Genomic DNA, 24588 nt, shown 5'->3' with positions numbered 1-24588 from the left:
ATAATAAATTTAAAAAAATATTATTTTTCAAATTTTTCCATGGCCCTGTGGCAGGAAACAGCTTAATCCGTTTTCGGGATTTTGCTCTATTTATGTAACACAAACCTAAGTTGTTTCTGGCAGAAGACAAAGGTCGACTTGTCTTCGCTGAGCACCCCATTGCCAAAAATGACAAAAAAAAAGATTTTTGTAGTGGTATCCATCTTGAACTCTGAGCGTTGCGCGAATTTTGGAAATGAAGAGGATGTCCGATCAAGCTCAAACTTTCAGGAATGTCGTTTTATGACTATTCGCAAGAAAGAAAGTTTGCAGCAATGAATCGGAGAAAAAGTCCAAATTTCGACCCACCCTAATGTGTAGCCATGTAATTCTACTTCACGCTATCACAACGAACGTTAATAGTTAAACCTTCAAATTCTGAAGTCAACTGCCTTTTTGCTTGCTTATGTTGTTCTAATTAACGCATGCGATTAGAAAATGTTGAGAGCTGCATCTTCGTTAATTAAAAACTAGATGCGATTATCCAACAAACAAATACGTATAAACAATATAGGTTGACATTTTATTCGAAACATAACACAAAAGCTACTCAGATACAGTAGATAGACACGGAACCTGCCGAAGAATGTACAAAATTACAAATACTAGGCTATCACTGACCAACAAAATAGAGTCACCGACGTATGAAAAAACAATGCACAGTGTCACTCTGCGTATAACGATATCTGGTATCGCATACAAACACAAAAATATACTATCTGGTCTGTTATCAATTGACTATGTTTACTATAAACCATATATTTTTCACACTGGTGACATTTTAACAGCGAGAGTATCAGAATGCGTTTAAGTTTACCGAGTCTTACTATAGAGTAAGATCAGATCTAGGAGCTCAAAAGATTATTACGGTTGTTCACAAAGCACTTCATTAGGTCATGTCATTTTTACTCTGAAAGTACTGCTTTTGCAGCATATGTAAACTCAAATAGTGATTTTTGTTGGTTTTTTTTGTTTGTTGGTTCAGGGGCTTTTAATTTTTGAGTTCAAGTTCGGTAAAAAACAGAGAACTCATTGCATTCATAAAACTGGGTAATATGTTGATTGCAATCTCATTACGATTATACGTAAGTGGGCCACAAACTCACAAAGTGCCGGTAGATATGAGCCGGAAGCCCGGAACTGCTAATTTGTAACAGAACAACAAATCAATCAGGATGAAATTCACCTATTTAGTAGGAACTCTGAAAACAGGGTGAAAATATTTTCGGTCTACTGCATGGCCGTTTCTACTACCAGTAGGCTACTGGGAAAACTGGCCGGGAGAGCGTTTTGCAGAGCAAGAAGTTGACATTGATCAAAAATTATTGGTCCAATTGGCAAAAAAATAGTCAAACTAAATTAACTAAAAGTGTGAAATCTGTTTTTGACGATCGCGTAGCCTACGCGACCTTGATACAAATGAACTAACCAGGCCACCTAATTCAAGTAGTCCAAAAGTACTCAGTGATGACACCAACAGTTGCTTACTTACAAAAGTAAAAAGTACACAATAACGAAGTACTTGAGGGTTTAAAACAATAACGAAATGATCTGCAACCCCCAAGCAGTAACAAACAAACATTTAAGTTTCTTGAATTCAAGATTCTTACGACATTTTACAATCAAATTATTTTTCTATGAATATGTTGAAAGTATGAATTTTAATTTGAAACTGATACGGGTTAGGATAAAAGTTACAAAAAAGCACTTAAAACATCTTACAAAGTGTATTCTCAATACTTTCGAGTGGAGATATCGCAAAATAACAAATATAATATATAATTTTGTTCGACCGATAGTCCCATTACTTTGCCAATGATGGCAATCCCTCGTCTTCGAGGATGATGGTCTTTGCAACAACAACAAAAAAAACTTTGCCAATACAAAATCACTGATCACAAGCACCACAAAGAGATGAAGTTCACAAAAGATCGTATTAAAACCAGAAAACGGTCATTGTCGTCATATACTATGCACTCGCCGCCATCACGTTGCTGTTAAGTTAGTAGGCTACAGCATTGTAGTCGCTAATCAGACTTTAGGTTGAGTAAAAAAAAATCAAAATACATCCCGAGCTCATTGTTACTAATGTAAAATTAGAATAAAAAATTATAGCCTTAACTTGATTAGTATGTGTAATTGTGTATACTGGTGTTGATTTGTGACAATGATGGAACGTGCAACGGGTGAAGAACTAAGATTCTGGAATCAATCTATCGTCAATATGGAGTGTGTGAAGCAACCCCTCTCTCCTGTTACCACTCGAGATCGCTTTAATGAAGCACGAGTGACTACCGACTTCAAAATGTGTTTCTGTCCCCTCATCTGTGAACGCTCCCTACAAGAAAGCAGAATGCTGTAAGTGGGCATGTTATTATGGTTTTAAAATTGAAAAGCGAAATGTATTTATCAAATAACGTAAAGCAAGCGTGGCTCCAAGTTCCAACTAATTAAGAGAAGAGAATTGTCAGCTGCATAGCCGACTGGTGAGAGCCCTGGAACGGCAACCGAAAGAGAGCCAGTTTGATACCGCTCAAGGGCATGCGGCTGTGTCTTTGACAGGACACTTAAAGGCATGCCTGAAGGTGGACACGAAGATTGGCTTCCTTGCCTTCCCGTCCACTTACTCTAAATCTTCAACCACCAGGTCTAAGCCTGGATACGACAAACAAACAAACAAAAAACAGAAGAGAAGACACAGCTCTCATTAAGTGAAGTTTTGGCATTCACGAGAGTCGAAGGGCCGGTTTCTTTCACTCGGCCGCATTTCTTTCAACAATTGCGTCCACCCGAACTATTATTCCCTGAGGCGGCGTCGTCGACTAACAGCTTGAGCTGGGAGTCGAACCAGAATCGAATGATTGGAAAGCAAGCGTCATATCCTTTGCGCCATTCTACTGCTTCATTCAACGTTTATAAAATACGCTTGTTACTTTATGTCAGCAAGGCGGTACTTTGTCAAATATGTACAATTGTACATCGAAACAGGACTTCGTGCCAGAAGTAACGCCAACATGACTTTCGTTGTTATTCATAGCAGTCAGTTGGATGAAGTTTGAAACGCAAGTAATTTTAGCTGTGACAAAGTATCGAATCAACAGTTTCGATTCGTTTAAAGCCGATTAGTTTGACAAGTAATCGCTCAATAAACTATTGGGTCGATGAAAATAGGTTTAAGAATATGTCGAGTTACGACATAACGCTACGTACATAACTATGTCAAAGGCGCAATTTCACGTCAAGCCCATGGTGATCAAACTAGTTGTAAAACAAGACCGAATGCATATCCCACTGATATTGCGCACATGCTTGATTTCGAACAACATACCTATCTTACCTTAAAAATTAGCGTTGTAAACGGAAGAGGAGTTTCTTGTTTACGTATAATCCGAACATCAATGTATTATACTTAGGGTCTGCTACTATTCGGTGAGTCCGATTCGGTGAGTTCCTAACCTCCAACCCCTAACCCCTAACCCTAAAACGGCAATGATAATTAGGCTACGGTACCCAATAATTAAAAAAAAAAAATTGAAAAAATCCCCCGTTAAGGGATCGGACTCACCGAATCGGACTCACCGAAACGGGCCATTCCGTTATACTTATGTGGTTCACTGGGGCTTATATTTAATGACGTCAGTGAAAGTTAATCAAGAAGTGACAACTTACCGCGGTTTCTAACTTTTCTCCATTGCACCAAACGTCCATCGTATCTTTTTCTGAAAATGAAACATTGATTGGACTCTCGTTAAGCTGAACACCCTCACTTATTTTTGGTAGGTAAGAACACTTTTTAAACTGATACAATGCCAGCAAATATTAAAAAAATCGAACTTCATACGATCCTTACTTATGGCACTTGCAATGATGTTTTACTTGTTGCACAGTTAAACAAATTGTATAATGTGTATAACTGTATATAGCATACATACTCTGATACTTCAAAACAATTAAAAAAAGGGTAGGGAACAGACGAATAAAAAAGAACTAAATGACGAATAAAATCTTACCTAAAACAATCCTGGTTTCTTGTCCGCCTAAGGAGAGAGCCCACGCTTTGCTTGTCTTGCTTTTGTTTTCTATGAATTTCTTGAGACTTTTTCCGTCAACACTTAAAGTGTATTCGTAAGCAAAGCCACTGCTGGCGTCTATGTGAATGGTAGCTGCAAAAGCATCAAAAGTGAATGTATACATTTATACAAACTAACTTAATATGTGGATATACGTTTGTAGGACCAACATTATAACAGATAAGAATGTATATATAACTTCATTTACAAATAACGTTTTTCAGTAAAAAAATTTACAGCGGCTTGTTGCATATTTCAGGACTCTATGAGTGAGTGCAATTTTTTGAATTTTATATTTATTAGCCTACTGTAGTTATTTTGCAATTGTACAGTACCTCGAATTTTTTGTTTCCCAATCTCAATATCTTCTTTTCCTACTAATTTAAACATCCAATCATTTCTACGGATCTCCTGCATATAAACATGAATCTATGAAGTAACCTTTTCTATTTTGGCACATTTGCGGTGGTTGACAATTTTGAATGGTCAAGCGTATGGAAAAACAATCGGGTCTCGGTATTCACCTGACTGTTGAGAGATGCTCAGAAAAAAGTTCATGCAGTTAGCACAAATTCTGGAAATTTTTTGTTGTTTAATCTAAGACACGACAAACTTAATTGAAAAAGAAATCGTAGCCTAGTGATAAAGGGTGATAACAACTCTAGAAATATGTAAATAACACTCAGCTTTGGCCAATTTTCTGGAGTGGAATTATATGGAGATATGCTTACTTTAAGACCATCTCAAAGAAAATAATACGCAGTCAGAGAAATATTTTGAATATTAGTGTCTATATTCTAGGTAGTATTTCAAATGAAAATAATATTGAATATCAAATGCAGATGCCTGAAAAGGACGATGAAAGTAATGAAACAATTAATGAAAAAGTCCATCACCTTTTCATCTACATAAATTACTCGCTTTCCAGTTGTAGTTCCGTGCTCAAATTCAACTTTGTGAACCCCGTCACTGAGCGCAACATCCCATGTGGCCACCAAATCCGGAATTGAGTGTCTTCGTTTCAGTTTGTCCTTAGACATTGTAGTTGAGCTGTGAGGCTTCACATATATAAGAGCGTTTCAAAGGCTACGCTAAAAAGCAACCTAAGTGCAAATCTAAACAAGCAGCGAAAAACGATCACAAAAAAATTGTTTCAAATAAAAGTAAACCGCAGCAAAATTCCCTTTGTTGATAAGGCAACGAATTCTTTTTTGCTTTTGCAATGAGGAAAGATATAACATTATTGCATTAAAATGTGTGCTGCTTTAGCTTAACATTGTGCTTACATGCAAGATAAACGGTAAAAGGCTGTTTTCGTGCTATCAAAGTGAGCATAACCAAAGTAAGCTTTCTACTCATGATGCAAATATCAAAGTTCTTCAATATAAGTTTTATTCAAGTTCGACAACTACATTGCTTTTAGACGATTCAAAGTGGCTAATTTACAAACCACTCTTATATTCAAGATCTAATGCACACAAGTGCTTTGGTAAACTCGAAGACGCATTTAACATTTTCGTTTTCAAAAACATTTTCTGGGAAAGGCTTTTTTTATACTATCCAAACTTGATTAAATGTTGAAAAATAAAATGCAACATTTTTAAGCAAATATTTTTTAACGTTTTGGTTACGGTACATCTGGCCTTCAACATATGGTATACTGCAGGGCTGTAGAGTCGGAAGGATTTAGGCGTGTCCGGAGTCGTTGAAAAAAGGACTCCGATTGGATGCAAAACGATTAACAGCAAAATTTTTGTTTGCAATCTTTTTTCAAAATATTGTTTCTTGATCTCCGTATGGAGCTTTACAACTTCACCAGAAAATACAGGGTGACCCAAAAAGATTCGTACCCATGAAAATTTCAATTGTGACTTTGATTGAAAAGCTATTTATTTCAAATTACAACCACACATTATTCAGTCACTGACCAGAGTTTTAGCTTTTTCTGTCAATTTTTAGTCAATTTATGGCTTTCCCAAGATGTGTTCCAAATGTGAAAAAATCAAATGAAACATGGGTACGCATCTTTTTGGGTTACCCTGTAGAAAAGTTTGTTCTTGATGGTTTTTATGAAAGTTGCCGTTTAATTTCGATCATAACAAGTGAAAATAAATTGAAAAAAAGGTAAAAATTCAAAAAAATCTTGCAATCCTCTAAATCTGGCAACACTTAAGGCGGAGTAAGCCCGGTATAAATCAAGAAGTCGGAGTCGTACATTTTTCGCCTGACTCCACAGCCTTGGTATACATGAGTTCTTTTTCCTACAAAATTCAAGATGAAATGTGAGCAATCGCTTAATACAAACTACAAACAGGACAACACGAATACAAAACTAAACATCAAATATGATTTAAACAACAACAACAACAACATTAAACATGTGAAATTATGAAACATCAAAAAAATGTTCATGACTCTTTTTAAATTCGTTCTGTTAAAGTCAAGCAAGAAGAAAACGTTAGGATAAGAGTCAAACAGAAAAATACAGAACAATTTATTTACTAGAATTGGTGGCAAATATCGCGAAAGGAGAAAGAACACATTCAATTATAAGAAAAGGTTGTGGCGATAAGCAGTCAGTATAATCGAAAGAAAGAAATAATCAACAATAACCGAGTAATAACTCTTCAATGATTAGGCCTAACCTAATGCATCAAAATACATGTGCGTTGGACTGGAAATATATATTGTGAAAATTTGAAGAGACGGGGCAGTTTTACAGTACTGTACAACCAATATTTTGTTTTAAGACATTTCAGCCAACTGAGCCAATACAATGCGAATAATAGGAAGTTTATTATCATGATAGCAATTTTTTGGTAGCTCACATAGTTTTCTTCAATACACAAGCCACTGCAAAAACCACTTCGAATTGATCATCAGTTCATTTTGCACTGCGACATGACTTAAAAATTCAATGGTAAACGCAAATTTGAAATAAATAGACGTATACACCATTGGGAAAATGTAAAAAACATCCTCTATGAACCCGGTCACTTTCCGGTTCCTTGAATGACCCATTCCTTTTGACACAACGGACATCGATTGTTTTGCTCAACCCATAACGACATACAGCAGTTGTGGAACGAGTGATTGCATTCCCCCCACACGACTACACATCCATCTTGTTTGTTGTCATTTTGGCAACGGAGGCAAGCATCTGCACAAGAGACGTATCTTCAATACACTTTATAAGTGGGTTTTGTTAACAATTTAATCAAAGCATTTTCTTAATACGTTTACTGCTGTTTCCACTTGAAACTATAACTATTGTTTATTTATCCTACTGCACCATTTTAATTATTAACATTACTACATTGCATTATTATTATTATATTACAACTAAGATAATTTACTAATCACATCCAAGGGCAACTTTTTTACAGCTTCCTGAACACTTAAAACCAATGTGGTACGATCACAGCTGTGGACATTTCGGACATATAAGAAAATTAAGACATTCTGGAGATATAGCATGAAGCAACTTTTTTGAAAATTTAATGTTGACTGGGATGGTACAATGTAAACGAATAAAAGGACGACAAAACATTGAAATATTTTGACAATATCAAGCAAATTACGGTAATAAAAAGTATGCCAGAAGTACTAGCAAAAACAAAAAACAGAGCAAAATGGAGGGAGTTCATATGGGAGGCCACAGCTGATCAAACATGATTAATCTGTTGAAGTGGTATGATGTTTAGAGCCGTTGCATGGATTTTTAACGTTACTTTTACTAATTACAGTATTATAAATATGTGCTAAAAGAAAAGTGTAATACAACACTTGAAATCAATTGAGCTATATTTAATTTATTGCAAGGTATATAAACACCAGGCCGCAAAAGTGGTGACGGAACGACCTCCGGCCAAACTCCAGCCACTTTTTTCAACTCCGGCACGAAACCGGAGGTGTATGTGCATTGTGCAAGCTGTGTGGGTGGCTGTTAGTCAGTTCATGACTATGGATATATCTTTTTTTTATCATTGTAGTAGTCTACTGCAGCAATGCAAGAATAGGCTGCACAGTGCACAAGTTAACTGTAGCATTGGTCACCCGTAGCGGCCAAGAAAAAAATCTTTATATATCTAAAAAAATTGTTACAATTCTTTTTCAAAGAAGGTGTTAACCTAGCATCACCAACACAAAATATTTAGCAGTACAATGTGTTGCAAATTTGCAATATTGAGCTATAAAAGGTCACTTGATAGTATTTTTTGTTTCATTTTCTTTGCAAACATTCATTGTACTCTTCCAAAGTCATGTACTTTCCAAAAATCTTTGTTGTGCATATGCAACATAGGGCACTATGGGGAATGTAAGGGTGAAAAAGGGCCAAGGAAGTCAATCAAAAATCTTCAGTATCTTATGAACAATATACTACATCGGGTGGATAGAAAACATTGCCAACTTTGAAATCTACTCAAAGTTCATTCCTGTGTCGATCCTTTCAAAGGACACTAAACATTTCCATGAGGCACCTTTTTAAAGCGCTTGGTGAGAGTGGTCTACAACCGCATGGTTGGAACATTCATTATATAAAGTAGATGTTAACAAAGGAGGCCAGAACCTCCGGCCGGAGTTGCAATTTTATGGCCGGAACATCTGTTTTTTTATTGCTACAAATAGTTGCCCTGCTACCAATCAACAATCATGCTCCATTACCCATAACTTGTACTCTACATATAGCACAGATATCACATTCCACATCCCAGTTCCACACTGCCACTGCATTCCATTTTTTAAGTGTAAAAAGTTGATCTCCTTGGCTATCTCCACTGGGTAATGAGTCTTCTGCTTTAGACATATCTCATTAATAAATTCACTTAAGCAAATTTTATGCCTGAAAAAAGTAATCTAGATGAGTAAGTTATCACCGCTGATTAAAAAGATATAGCCAATAGAAGATAGTTTTTGATATTCACATTTCACACCCTACAAAACACATGTATACAATAGCAAGCTATATACATAAACAACTTTAATCAGTTATTTACTAAAAATTGGTAAAATATTTAAACCCTGCATAATTGTTCTACTAAAAGTTGGCAATTTTTTAGCAACAGTATAAATAAGTTCCACATAGAATTGCTCTCATGCATTATTTTTCACAATAAATTTTTACATGAATTTGAAAATTTCTCCAAATAATATTAACATATAACACTTGAAAAGCAAGAATTTTATGCAACATAAACCCATCACAAATCTGCATTATTTCATGATAACTTGTGTGTTTACAAGTTAATTCACAGAAATCTGACAGCCAAGAAATATTTTAGAGCTAATGAATAATAAGCATACCATTTTGATAACCATGTTGTCATACAGTACATATGACAATGATTCAGTGTCCACATATTTAAAAGACTGCAAGCAAAATAATGGCAGTGTAAACACATGCAAGAAAATCAATTCAATAATTTGCAAAATAAATCCTTGCAGGAATGCAGCATTTTAATTTTTCAAGCCCACTTATAAGTAACTGAGTGGAACAAGCATAAAGTAAACTAACAACCTTTACTGGTTTTGGTCAAATATGATTTGCTGCAAAAACAATGCAATGAATTTCCCATCAAAAAGTGCTCATTAGGTGTCATATTGTGTCACTGTGTTGGATATAGAAATGACACATTATTAAACAAAACTGTACAAACCAGGCACAATTGTGGCAATTCAGGACTGAGCATACCAAATTTTTTACAACATCTTAATCTTCTGACTTAACAAATCAAACAATAGCTATTTGGTGTTAAAAACTTGGCAAGTGTTTTAAATTATCAGAAACTAATTTAACTTTTTATTGTTCATTGCACCAGTACATATAAATCTAACTACACCACCAAATTGGTGCCGTATTGCAGCAAGTAACCTTCATAACATATTTAATCGGAATGGCCCGATTCGGTGAGTCTGATTCGGTGAGTTCCCTATTCGGTGAGAGCCTTTTTCGGTGAGAGCCCTATTCGGTGAGTTTTTTTTTTAAATTATTGCGCGCCGTAGCCTAATTATCATTGCCGTTATAGGGTTAGGGGATAGGAGTTAAGGGTTAGGGCAGTGATTCCCAAACTGTGTGCCGCGGCACACTAGTGTGCCGCCACAAATTTTTAAGTGTGCCGTGAATCTTTTTGGAATTTTGGAAAAGAACTGTATAAATATTTAAAATAAGCCATGCAGACAAGCATATGCGACTTAAAAGCGCTCTAACTGCTTCAATAGATGATAAATAAACAGATGTGATGATGAAACCAACTATGGCATTGCCGATAGAGTAGGGTAACTGCCACGTCATGATTGGGCTGCTAAAAAATACATTCATTACGGGTTTATTGCTTCAGGACCCGAAGATAACCAACAACTTTTCTGCATTATCTGCAATAAAGCCTTATCTAATGAGTCGCTTGTTCCCACTAAGCTTAGCAGACATTTGGAGAAGAATCATCCAACATTGAGGGCTAAACCAAAAGGATATTTTGCGAACCTGAAGTCCCAAACAAGCAGGCAAAGATCAAGAATACTACCTCAAGCTGCAGGAAAAAGGATTGATTGCAAGTTACAAAGTGGCTCACTTGTTGGCGAAACACAAAAAAGCACACACGGATGCAGAAACAGTAATTGGACCGGCATTAGCCGTTGTTGTTGAAGAAATGTTTGGTACCGTAGTGCTTCTCCCAAAAAAGTTAGAGTTCCGTTGTCAAATAACATAGCCTACTGTAACTTAATTTCACGAACGATAGAAGAGCTATCCTCAGGTTTAATGGATCAAGTTTGCAAACACTTTGTTGCTACACACAACGAGCTGTCTGTGCTATGATCTTTACAAGTTCACAAATCTACTGACAGAACTGGGAAATCTCATTTGCTGGCTTTTATTCTCTTCATTAACACTGAAACATTGGTAAATGATAAAATGAATGTTTGTTTTGCAAAGAATTGAGGGACACAATCAAAGAAGACATATTCAAATTGGCAGATGAAAATATTTTGCTTTCTGAGTTGAAATGCAGTAGCTGCTTGAGCGTTTGTACTGATTGTTGTCCTACGATGCGGGGAGAAATAAAAGTCTCGAAGAAAGTCTTTGATTCGTTTTCCGCTCTTAATGAATCACCTCATAAACAAGAAATTCTTCCGCAAATTGTGAGCACATTGTCTGGACTTCAGCTTGCACTGCAACATTACTTCCCACCATTTGGAAGGAATGAAGCAATCTTTCTGCAGAAGCAGAAGAACAGCTCATTGATTTACGAAACGACCTGTTTTTTCAAACGCTGTTTTCACAAAAAAAACTTGGATGAGTTTTGGCTGTCTGCTTCCAAATCCTATTCCATGATCAGTGCAAAAGCAATCGAAACTATATTGCCATTTGCATATTCAATCTTCATGGCCATGTGAACATGGCTTTTCTGTTTTGACTGAAATTAAAAGCTGTAAACGAGAGAGACTGCTTAAAAATAACGATGAAATGCGGGTATGTTTGTCAACAATGCAACCTCATTTCAGTCGTATGTGTTGGTATAAACAAGCACATCCATCGCATTAAAACGTAAGAATAATTTTTTAAGGCAACTTTTCTTTTTTTGTCAGTGTGCCGCAAGCGTTTCATAATTTTTCTAGTGTGCCACAAGCTGAAAAAGTTTGGGAACCCCTGGGTTAGGGGATGGGGGTTAGGGGATAGGAGTTAGGGGATAGGGGTTAGGGGATGGGGGTTTTGGGGGTTGGGTTATTTTTGGGATTTTGGGGTTTTTTGGGGGTTTGGGGTTTTTTGGGGTTTGGGTTTTTTTGGGGGTTTGGAGTTTTTTGGGGGGTTGGGGTTTTTTGGGGGGTTGGGGTTTTTGGGGGGTTGGGGTTAGGGGTTTTAATTAGGCTACGGTACTCAATAATTTTCAAAAAAAAATTCAAAAAAATCACCGAATAGAGCTCTCACCGAAAAAGGCTCTCACCGAATCGGACTCACCGAATCAGACTCACCGAATAGTAGCAGACCCATATTTAATGCATCAAATCCAGTGGAAAATGTGTGATATTTCAGTCATCAAATAGAAATAACTGAATGCTATACGACCAATTACATCAGTGCTAAAGATAACAAATTAACTACTGCATCACATTCATATAAAAACCTCCAAAATATGTAACAGCAATATTTTCATTTTAAAATACTCAAGTCACAAACTAAAAATAGCACTAAGAGAATCAGGAAACATTATGAACTGCAAAATAACACACAAGTGACAATACGCAATGTTAAATTTTTTGAAAAACATCAATTTGTTGTTTAACTTCAGTAATAACATAAATTACTTTCTATGCTTAATATATACTGTATACTGTTGCAAGTACGTACCGGTACTCATTATAGAATAAAATCAAACTTTTTTTTAATGTTATAGCCTACCAAAATGCTTGAAACTTGTATGTACAATCTGAGTGCCCAATTAAATATATACTGTATAATACAGACACTAGACAGTCCAGAAAGGACACAATCCCTTCCTTCACCAAAATATATTTGAAATTACAATTCATCTCTAATGGTGTTTTCTGTTGGAGTAGGCGGTATTGGAACTGGAATAGGATCTGGAGCTTGTGTTGGGTCCATAGCTGGCATCGAGCCAAACGCCTCTTCATCTTCTTCAGAAAACCAAGTCCTGTAGACTTTGATAGGATCAACTTCCCAGTGCTTATGAAAAGACACAGGCTGCAAGTTGCCCAAATAGCCATTGGAGTAATCGGCAGGACGAGCTTGGTGGAATCTAGGCGAGTGGGTTACTGGAATCCCAACTAGGTAAGAAAAGCATTGCCCAAGAAACATGTCATCCGGCGTATCAATTTGCGGGCATTCACAGTTGTTTTTTACCCAAGCATTAATTGCATCCCGACTCATCACCATTCCACCTCCGCCAGTAATATAACTATAACCTTGTCCAGAATTCAGACCATAGCCATAACGCTCTCCTAAGACAATAGGAAGATTTGAGTTGTAGCAGTTAAGCAAGTTGACAAGCTGAGATAAACCAATTATAGAATCATCATCTGCAATGACAAGCCATGGAAATTCTTTAAGCTTTTCATTATTATAAGCATCTTTAATAATTGCTTCCATTTTACCACAATGTCCCCTTGCTGTGTTTGGAACTCCACAGTCAATGGTAGGTATTGTAGAATCAGTAACATTGCTGTAATATATGATGTTAGTAGGATATTGTCCCCATGTCTCTTTGACAACTTGCAACCGAGTCTTGTGAAACATTTGAGTAGTTTTTACACTGATTAATATATTATCGAGACCAATTTTATTTCCACAATCAGGAATTTTGTAATCAATCCATGTTACACAATCTGTACTGTCCTTAGCACCACAGATTTTTTTAGCACAAGTCATTTTAATGCTGTGCTTGTCATTCAGCTGCATAGCTACTTCGTGCTGAATATCAATTTGAAAATCTTTCATCTGATTCTGATCCCATTCATCTCCAATTTTTTTCACAAGAGAGTTACTTAGTATCCATCCAGCATGAAAGTCGGGAAATTGAAATGATTTCACTTTCCCGTCATGGAAGGCAAAATGATGAATTATAGTTATTTCATTGTCAAAAAGGCATCTGCCAAGATATAAGTTTTTGTCAGAATCATAGTTGGGGAGCACATCAGACATTAGTCCTTTAACATCTACGTTAGTACCATCTTCTATAAACATAATCCATTTATACTGCTCAGCATATTTTCTTTCGATATCAGGCATCAAAGGCAAAATTGCCCATGCAGCTTCAATGGGCCATTCACGATGAAGCAATAATACCTTTGCATTCAAATTAAAATTTTCTATTTGTGTTTCCAAATTGACTTTTTTCGCATTTGCCAAGCGATTGTGATATTCATTAGCTTGGCTTCGAATTATAACCAGCAATGAAGAAGTTTCTTCAGCTACTACACTGCTTGCCAAAAAATAAAGGAGCAAAATACAAATCATCATCAACAATGTAAAACAAAAGTATACAGTAAAACCAAAACAAACATTTATAAAAACCTGAAATAAAAAACATATAGGCTATAAGAAATACAATGACATGGCTCATGCAATACAGCAGTCTTCGTGTAACATTAAGCTCACCTCAGGACAAGATGATTTTAGGCTTATTATTAAATGGTTGTCCTTATAAATCAAAGAAAGAATTTTCTAAGTGGTGGAATTGTGCAAACCTTAAAGCAGCTGGCGGCCATGGCCGCTAAGTAGTGCTTGAATGACCGCCAGTGCTACCTCCTGAGTCGGCCAAGTTTGGCCGCCGGTTTCGTCTAGCCAATTATCAAATTTCGGAATAGAATGATTGTGGATTAAATGTCGAAAATATGTAGTATCAATGAGTGACGTAGAATTCGTAGAATTAGGTCAGCGCGTCATAATCACCACTGTTGTATTGTGCTGGAATATTTGCTTTTGTATATACGGAATATATCCAGCTGCGATCACTAGCGCTGTAAGTCTTGTTTGTAATTGCGACGTTTATTTTAACAAAATGTTAATCCGAAGTGCTAATTTACATCGGCTGGCCATATTGTCGTTTTTATGTTGATTCAATGTGGTCGGACATTGAATCGCTGTTAAAAAGGAGAACTAGGTTAGTTGACATCCGAGGGTAAAACACGTGTCTTCAGAGTTGAAAAATGTTCCCGCTGTGGGTAGGGATGGGCAAAATAGAATAATTAGCTATTCTAGAATATTCTAGAATACTGAAACCGAATATAGAATACAGATATCTATTCTAGAATAATTGACCGTTTTTACCATCAACACATTTTAATGATTTTACAAAAACAATGAACATCACAAAATTGCTTAATGCAGTGTAACAAATTTAGGCTTTTTAAATGTTCACCAGTCAAACATGATCTCATCTTGGTGGCAGTTAGTGTTGGGCGATATATCGAATTAAAATTTACGATACAATATCTTTTCAATATCGATATTTATTTCAATTTTGTCCGATGTTTTAACTATCACAGCCCTAACTCGTAACTGCAAACCCTTACAAAAACGTTGCCGAGGCCAAACGGCAAAAGTTAAATTGCTTCGGCAATTGCTTTGAACGTTTATTACGAAAAAAATTGTACCAAAATATGTAAAACGAAAAATATACTAGAGTAGTCCATCACGACCGCATTGTTTGATTTGTTGTGATGTAATAATACTAAAAGTAGCGATAAAGCGAGCAACGCGATACGCACGCTGTTACGGTAATTCACGTTAAATAACTCACGGGGAGGAAAAGTAAGTTAATTTTGGGTTGATTCAACGTTTGAGTCAGCACAAATCGATTTAATTTTCCCAGCGGGTTATATTGCGTAACAACAATGCCCAAAAAGAAATTTACGTTTGTTTTACATCAATTCGACATCTAGCGACGTTGAATTATCATATAATAACGTTAATTGCTCAACCAGGTACCGGTAACAAATTAAAGCTCCCTGCGAGAAGATTGCCTCGATTTACGTATGCACTTACAATTACATAGTTTCGGCACATTTGGGATACTGCTAGCAACACAAAGTCTATTTGATAAAGAAGTAGATGTCAGAATCGGAATCATCAGATGCTGTATCGGAGGATGAGGTTGTCGCGTCATCACTGGAATCAGACACATCAAGAGGCTCATCGTTTGGCTGTAAATCTATACCGTCTTTGCCGTTCGCAATGAAGCGTCCACGTTTTGCGGCTTTCGTGCTTTGATACCCATCCACACGCCTCTTTCGCAGAGCTCCATCAGGGTATTGACTAAGGAACAAATCTATGGCTGTGTCATAACGACTGGCAGGAATTTCTAACCCTAACCTTACAAGCGCTCGTGTGGCCTCTGCATTTTTATTGCTGACGCTAATTTCAAAGACTGAGAAACTCTTTTCGTAATTAGAACAAAAGTATCGAAATATCGAGTATTTTTTCAAATATCGTATCGTTTTGTTTTTTTCAATGTCGCCCAACACTAGTGGCAGTTCAACCTGCACTTGAAAAACATCTCTCTGAAGAAGCAGATGTGGCAGTTACACAAAATTATTGCGCTTGACAAGAAAGATCTCTTTAATGCGAACAACGAAAATCGTACGTTTTTCCTATGCCGGATTGCACTAAATCGATAAACAATTCTACTTTCGCTGCAGCGAATTTGTTGCGACCAGACGGAGTGGTACGGAGTCGATCGTTAAAGCGGTTTCAATTATCTGATTTCATATGCATTTTGAAACCGGTTAGGCTTCACAACCGGTTATTCTATATTCGGTATTCTATTTTGCCCATCCCTAGCTGTGGGTTAGTGACTTCACACCCTCAATGGTGACATCATAACGGAATAAATTGTCAGGTTTTATGAAAGGCGGTATGTAGTTGAAACAATATACTGAGCAACAAACAGTTGAAACAATTCAGTGTCGTGAGATGGTTCCGCAATACCGGATTACAATCCCAATAAAGCAGTTATTGCGTGGTACAACGATTCTATGGCAAAACGTTGGCCAGAGTTCAACAACGCTAAGTGATCATTTTAGCATTGTTGCACGATTAATTTTATTTACTCGTGCTATCGTTATTTGTATTTTGTCCTGCAAGCACGCAGATTTGGCCGCCGAGAAGGAGCTCTCGGTAGGCCACGATCGCTGCCGGAACAAAACACGAGTTTTAAGGCCTGATTGTGCTAGGGTGTCATTTCGCTATAGTGGCATCTGTTGCAAAGTCTCAATTTTAAACTAAGTTACAAGTCGATTTTAACAATAATGACACTTTTTCAGAGGGTCCTTTAGGTGTCACTATAGGCGAGTTCCGAGTTCAGCTGCACCATCTCAATAAAATTTCTACAAATGTGACTATATTAAACAAAGCATTAACCTAGGGATGGTAGAAGTAGTCCCTGCATTAACCAATTTAAAAAGTGCACTTTTTCTGTCCCCATGGAGTTTCCAGGGCCTTTACATTTAGCCTAGGTCTAGGCTTATTAAGTGCCTATTTTATTAGCACAAGCTTTTGACATACACAGTTACACACTTTAACTCTACACTTCACAATATTGATGATCATTAGGGCCACAAAAGTCAATAAAGTTAAAAAATGTTAAGGACCTCGTCTGTCCACGAATCAAAGAATAAAGTTGTTTTCAGCACTTATGGGACTGTTTCGTCAAAATAAAGTCAAAACTTGTCAAATTATGGCTTTTGACAAACTTTTTGTGTTTCTTGAGAGTAAGTTTTGTCAAAATCCTCATAGAAGCATTGTAAATCAGGAACTGCGACACAATTAACCCATAAAAGCAGGAAATATATCACAATGCCTACTTGGATCCGCAGTAACTTTTATCGCAAATTGTCCATTGTTTATTTACTGTTACGTATTTAAATAATTCTTATAAAACACTTCCTCTTCACAAACGTGGTCTTTTCGAAAATCAACAATTTGGATTTTAGCAATAGCTTACTGACATTCTATAGTATAAAAATGCCTAAATCGTCTTCAGCAAAAGTTAGACAGATTTGTTGAGATTTTCCTGGGGAATTTAATGCCACTCCCGGGGGTGATTTAAGGTGCAATTTTTGCGAGTTAATAGTGAAGTGCGAGAAAATGTATTTTGTTGAAAGCCACAGGAAAAGTAAGCGCCATCAAGCTGGATTGGAGCGAAAAGAAACATCGCAATCCAGGCAAACTTTTATTGAACAGTGAACACGTTTGGGTCTGAAATCGACAAAATATTATGTTTGAGTAACTGGTATCAATTCAAGGAAGAACTGTGGCCTCTACAAGCAAGCAATTTCGTTAGGTCAAAATAAAGTCAAAATTTGATAAAAATTAAGTCAAAAAAAAATTTTTAGGTCAAAATAAAAAGGCAGTGGCTATTTGACTGGCGCCGGTCTTTGAATCTGAAACACTGCTTGACCGGTCATGACGTCACTATATAGGCACTTCTTTCTTTTTCTCTTTCAAAGCAAAAGACGAGAAGAGTGCCTATATAAGTTCTAAATTCGACTATTATGTTCAACTGATTGGGTGGCACGTAGGACAGGGTTGCAAGTCGATATTGAAAAAAGTAGGGGATAAATCGATATCGATAGTCAAACAAAAAAGTAGAGAAATATCCGATTTCGATAGCCTCCCAAAAAAGTAGAGAAATATCCGATTTCGATAGCTTCCCAAAAAAGTAGAGAAATATCCGATTTCAATAGCCTCCCAAAAAAGTAGAGAATGAAGGATAGGCTATTTGATATTAAACGCAATTAAAAAAAATACAAATCAAGTATCTGATTTTATACTGCCTACCAGCGTTCCCTTTCTGCTCAATCATGCATAACTTCAAACAAAATGCTTATTCTTTTAACTCCGCTTGATCGGTATTGTTCCAGTATCATTTTTCTGGCATGAGCGTCAAAACATGCTATGATATCTTTGTTTGTCGTATGTTATCAAGTATAATTAAAGGCTTGAAAAAAGTCGCAAAACAATCGAATAAAGAATATCGATTCAGTCAAAAAAAGTAAAGAAAAATCCATAAACAATATTGGCGGAAAAAAGAAAAGACTTGGACGTAATCGATATTGAAAAAGTAGAGAATAGCGCTATCGAATAGCGATTTGGAACCGATACTTGCAACCCTGACGTAGGATACGTCTCCGGTTGGTGTTCCAGAGGGAATGAGTTCGATACTATGCGGAAGCATATTTTTTTTTTAAGTTTTAACTAAATTTTGACCCGAAGTGACTCAATCGTTAGGCTGCTGCATTTTTGTGGTCAATTTTTAATTTCAGAAGCCGACAGCCCAATTTTTTATGTCTTTTCAACTATGAGTAATAAAGTCAGAGTTTTTTAATTTTCTTGAATTTGAGAATTTCTCTGGGTAATTTTTTGTTTGTCATAAGAGGATGTGACCGTGTTTGCCGAACGACGCATTACATTTTTACGCAAACACGTTCACATCCTCTTATGACAAACGGAAAATTATCCAGAGAAATTCTCAAATTCAAGAAAATTAAAAAACTCTGACTTTGTTACTCATAGTTTGTCGTTCGGTCACGCATTACATTTTTATTTACATTAAATTCGACTATCACATGAACATAATAGTCAAATTTAGAACTTATATAGGCACTCTTCTCGTCTTTTGCTTTGAAAGAGAAAAAGAAAGAAGTGCCTATATATAGTGACGTCATGACCGGTCAAATAGTGTTTCAGATTCAAAGACCGGCGCCGGTCAAATAGCCACTGCCAAATAAAAATGGCCCTAATGATCATATAAAGAAGCTAAAGTTCTGCGTAGAATTTACACCAGTTTAAATTTTTGATAACTTATCAAAACCAATTAATGGTTAGTTTGTTAAGATAATAACAGATCATGTTTGAAATATGCAAGCTGTCCTATACACTGCAGAAGTGGCACAGGTTCCTATCAAACATTTTTGATGGCTTGACAACTCGGTAAGTTAGAAACGGTCTTTGCAACCAATGACAACCAAAATAAACTGCTTCATGAACCTCCTCTATAATCAATGAAAAACAAAGTTTGAAAAATCAACAACGCATCACGATAGCGAATTGGTTTTTGTAATTTGTTTGTTTTGTTTTGACAATGTTTTTACCATTTTCATGCGTGGGAAAACAAAAACCGGAAAAATAAAAGTGTGAATTGTTGAATTTGCTTTGAGCTGACGAATAAATAAAATCAATCATCCGAATCATGACGATGATTCGAATAAACATCGGTGCATGATGTCGCAAAAATTTACGACCAAGAAATTTAGAATTTCAGGTTAGATTTTAGGATAATAGTATAATAAAAATAGCAATTATGATCAGACAACCTCTCTTCCAAAATTTACACAAACAGTTGTTCATAAATCTCGCCACCACACAGTTTATTGTAAATGTTCACACATAAAGACCTGCAATACCGCCTAATGCCATTAAGGTGTTGGGACCTTGCCATATTTTAAACTGATTGATTGTTTGTTTGGCGTATCCAGGCTTTCACCCGGTGAATGAAGATTTAGAGTAAGTGGACGGGAAGGCAAGGAAGCCAATCTTCGTGTCCACCTTCAGGCATGCCTTAAAGTGTCCTGCCACAGACACAGCCGCATGCTCTTGAGCGGTGTCAAATCGGTGCCCTCTCGATTGCCGTTTCAGTGTTCTCACCACTCGGCTATGCAGCCGCCAAACTGATTGATTGAATCTGAATAATTCAAATAATATGTTCAAATAATAAATAGTGTACATTCCTGAACCCATCAGTTATCGATTCCTGTTTTAAAACTACACCACTGTCGTTGCTGCAAAACACTGTATACAATTTTTTGCATTATAAGCTCACCGTACGTTTATTAAATGCTCGTGTTTTTGTTTTTTTGTATTGGTTATGAGGTTCAGTCGTCCCCAGTGCTGTATTCGAGGGTATACGGCGGTATACGTAGTATACTCTCTGCTTTTTCGAGCAACTATAGTCAGTGTTGGGCGCGATAACTCATTTTTCAGTTAAGCGATATCGATAATCGATAAACGAAAAATGCCTAAAGCGATAACGATAAACAATAAATCAAAAAAAAGTTAAGCGATAACGATAAACGATAAAATTATCGCCGATAATGTCCGATAACGATATTTTTTTTTGATTAGCGCTGCCCCAATAGCCCCATCCTATGCAGCACAAACTGTTTTCATCAACATGACGAAAAATCGAACATAATATACTGTAAAGGGACAAAACTTTTTGTAGGTTATGCATGAATAGAATCGCGGCAGTGGGTATCGAACCTTCAACCTCTTGATCCAGAATCAAACCACTAAGGTAACCGCCGTGCTTATAATTATTCCTTCAGATATCAGTTGGATGCTTTTATCAATTGAGTTACACTGCCGCTCACGTGCAGTGGGCAAAATAATAAAATCAAATAAAAATACCATAAAAAATTCCAAACTTTGTATTTTGCTTTCTGCTTAAAGGGCTGTTTACAGCAAAGTCGCCTGTGCGCTTACATTTTAATTGTAAAATTCACTCGCGATTGCCGATTGAAGCAAAACAACAAGAGAATTGTTGCATGTGCAGGGGTTCTACGTTTTCATTTTGGAATAAATGTTTATTCCCCTGAAGACAGCAGATACGCTGCTGGCGTAACAAAGCTTTTACGTCATAATGATTTTACGTCGTAATGCAACGTTTGGCTAAAACGGAGAAAATTGAGCCAGCAATCGCTATAGAACAGAATCTTGGTCAAAACTGCGGTTGGGTCATTGCGTAGAAAACGATTCATCAACCACGTTTGCTTAAAACAAGTAAGCTTCCCAAAAAACGCAAACAATATGGGAGAATTCTATTTTGTAGAAAGTTAAAAACAATAGAAATTCATCACGGGTCCCTACATATGCATTTCATTGCATTGCAATTTTGCAACTATAAAAATTATTGTGTTGTCAGGGCCGACGCTGCAGGGGGGGGGCGTGCACCCTCCCCTGACAACGAACTGTGCACACACACATCAGGCACTGAAGAAGAACTGGTTTCAATTTTAGTTTCATTAACTAGGTAGCTAGTAAAAATATATTACCTTTCGTGGCAGGGGCGCGGGAAGTAAGGGTGCTCAAGGGGCTTCATCCCCCCCTAGAGCTAATTCAGCCCCCCCTGGAATTTTTGGTAATTGCTTCAGCCTCCCCTAGAAAATTCTGACAATTTAAGGTAGGCCTACATAGGCTAACATATTTTCAAAAAATTATTCGAGCAATAATTGCTACGATGAATCGAGTTCCCATTAGGCTACGTGTGATCGCGCTCATCATTCGCAATAAAGAGTCGTCAATTACAGGGAGCTATACCTCGCAGTAGCGGTTCCAGCCAGTGGCGTAGCCAGAAAAAAATTTGGGGGGGGGGCCAAATATTTGATGAAATGATGAGAACGACAAAGTGTTTGATTATGTACCAACGGTCCATCGCTACCTGATGTGCATTGGCGTATCCTGGTGGGTTGAGCAAGGGAAGCAATGAAAGTGGTAGGGGGTTAGAGCGTGCCGAAGGCACGCTTATTCTAGGGGGGTCCAGGGGCATGCTCCCCCGGAAAATTTTTGCAAATTTACACTCAAATAATGGATTATAGCGCTTTCTGAAAACACTTTTAGGGTAATATTTGAATGAAATTTATTAGCGGAAAAACAGCTATTAACTTATTAAAGGTAGCTCTTACACACAAACGGGCAAAAACTGCGGCTAAAATCAGAGAACACCAAAAACTCAGCTATACAAAAACTCAATAACTACACAAAAACCCAACAGAGTAAGCCATTCTGAAATTGATCCACAAATTAGATAAAAGAAATGTAAATCGCGTAAATTTTGCGCGATTTACAATTTGCAAAATGTATTGGTGTCTTTCTGTGTGTCTAAAATCAATCCTTGGGGGTGTTAATAGCCAGATGTCTTGGTAAACGTTATAAATTTCTACAAATTTTATTAAATTTTCAACAAAGGGCTCAACTTCGGAGTCCAGTCTTTGAAAATTTGGGGTGGGGCATGGCCCCTTTCGCCCCCCCCCTGGCTACGCCTATGGTTCCAGCCACCCTCCTTACTAATACTAACACGGCGATCCATCATTTATTGGACGTCATTCTGCAATATTCACTTTACACATACAGCATATAACAGCAAGAGATCTGGTTGTTATAACGGAGTGCGGGTCAAACTTAAAGCGTTATGCCCTGGATCGTTATACATTCACTGCAGTAGCTTAATCAATAATCATGCTTTCGATTTGATTTTGCAAAAGGTTGTAAAGGAGGTGAGGCTTATTGCCGATGCCTTAAACTTCGTTCAAGGTGTTGCAGTTGTAATTCGTGAATCGTCTAAACGTAAATCTTTATTCATGCCGTTTTTTCATGTCATGTCCGATGAAGTTGCCGGCAATTCGCTGGGTTTGTGTCCTACTCGTTGGTGCGTTCGTGCTTCTGCCCTCGCTCGTGTTATTAAGTGCTACCCTACCCTGTTGCAATGTCTGACCGGCATTACAGAAGATAGTGCAATGAAAGGAGACGCATGTGCAAAGATATTCGGCTTGGTAAAACAAGCACGCACGATGCGACTTTATTTTGCGATTACCTGCAGAGGTGAAGTTTTTCCGCCTGCAGAAGCCGTCGCAAGACAGCTCCAAAACAAGATCTCTGCTTCTTCAGCTTTGGATCCAACACCATTTTCCGCAAACGGATCAAAAATCTCAGCATAGATAAATCCGTTTCCAAGCTTGTGGAAGCAGCGAACGTCTTTGCGTCTGCCAATAACTTAAAGACACCAAAGGGTCCCCGAGTGAGCAAAACTCCAGCAAAATTTCGAAACACAGAGGAATTGGATGCTTTGTCGTCTGCGGGGGAATAAATGGAAGCCCTTGGTTTGGTTCAAGCTGAGCTTGATTGAAGATTCGACCAGGTGGATCTGTTTACAGCAACCAACAGAGAGAAGGCCCTTCTGAGCTGTGCAAACGGTGAGGAAGGATCTGATACTGAGATCAACTTACCCGATGCCATTAGAAAATATCGTCTAAAAACGGAACTTGCATTGCTCAGCGATGTTGTAAGTGAAAAAACCGCAAACTCCGGTCAAAAGGTAACTGCTGAGATAATATCGCAACTAAACCCTCGAACACTAGATCTTTTCATAGAAACGTGAAAATTCGTGGAGCTCTGCCTTTGCTTCCCGGTTTCAGCTGCATCATCAGAACGTTCTTTTTCTGCTCTAAGACGCCTGAAAACGTGGTTGAGAAGCTCAATGACACAATAAAAAGTTACTCTTCTTGCGTTGATGCATGTCCACCAAAACATTTTCAACAATGTCGATGTCAAAAAACTCATGACACAGTTCATAGGGAAAAACCTGAGCAAAAAGCAATCTTCGGAAGCGTGTGAGAACTCATTTCTACAAACTGTCGTTTTCATACCACTTTCTAATTCGTTTTCATTTTAATTTTCTGAACAGCTGCTTTGTTGTTGCCGTTCTTCGTTTCTTACAAGTTACAATGTGTGTGCTTTGGCGTCGTTTTTCACACAGAAGGTACCTATAAAACTTACTACCTACCAGTTTTAAACGTTCTCCCACATAAGGGGGGTCTGGGGAGCGAAGCTCCCCCAGAAGCTCACAATACTACGGCAGCTTCAGCCCCCCCTAGAGAAAAATAGTTCCCGCGCCACCAAAAGCGTAGCCAGAAATTTTGAAAGGGGGGGTTTTGACGACCTAGCGGCGGGGGGTCTGAGGGGCCTCCCCCAGAATATTTTGAAAAATTTCTTTGAATTTGGTGCATTCTGAGAGCATTTTCAACAAAAATGTGGTTACGGATATTCCTGTAAAATGGTGGTGTCTGGTGGCATAGCAAAAGGATAAGATCATGTTTTCTTCGGCATTTTTCGGAAATAAAGCTAAGTCTCTATGTTTTCTTGTTGCTAATTCCTGGCTGAGATGTTTGGTATTGGCAAAACTTGCTCTTT

At 37.4% G+C, this 24588-nt stretch overlaps 3 protein-coding genes across 3 annotated transcripts; all 3 read right to left on the bottom strand.

Moving 5' to 3' along the window:
- Positions 1-543: 543 nt before the first annotated feature.
- On the bottom strand, positions 544-7043 carry LOC145777352 (fas apoptotic inhibitory molecule 1-like). Its single transcript, XM_082588713.1, has 5 exons — positions 5006-7043; positions 4445-4520; positions 4050-4202; positions 3709-3758; positions 544-2377 (listed from the first exon to the last, which is right to left on the bottom strand). The coding sequence occupies exons 1-5, from the start codon at positions 5147-5149 to the stop codon at positions 2234-2236; spliced, it is 567 nt and encodes a 188-aa protein (XP_082444839.1). The 5' UTR covers positions 5150-7043; the 3' UTR covers positions 544-2233.
- LOC145777353 (RING-box protein 2-like) lies at positions 5224-8948 on the bottom strand. Its single transcript, XM_082588714.1, has 2 exons — positions 8775-8948; positions 5224-7269 (listed from the first exon to the last, which is right to left on the bottom strand). Exons 1-2 carry the CDS (start codon positions 8914-8916, stop codon positions 7103-7105), a joined length of 309 nt encoding a protein of 102 aa, XP_082444840.1. The 5' UTR covers positions 8917-8948; the 3' UTR covers positions 5224-7102.
- A 4-nt stretch (positions 8949-8952) lies between these two features.
- LOC145777351 (beta-1,3-glucosyltransferase-like) lies at positions 8953-14117 on the bottom strand. Its single transcript, XM_082588712.1, has one exon. It carries the CDS (start codon positions 14080-14082, stop codon positions 12625-12627), a length of 1458 nt encoding a protein of 485 aa, XP_082444838.1. The 5' UTR covers positions 14083-14117; the 3' UTR covers positions 8953-12624.
- Between the last annotated feature and the right edge of the window lie 10471 nt (positions 14118-24588).

This window comes from Aplidium turbinatum, chromosome 9 (genome assembly GCF_918807975.1).
Source record: "Aplidium turbinatum chromosome 9, kaAplTurb1.1, whole genome shotgun sequence".
In the NCBI taxonomy this organism is placed as follows: Eukaryota; Metazoa; Chordata; class Ascidiacea; order Aplousobranchia; family Polyclinidae; genus Aplidium; species Aplidium turbinatum.
Note: the sequence above shows the minus strand (reverse complement) of the source record. Positions and strands in the feature narration are given on the sequence as shown.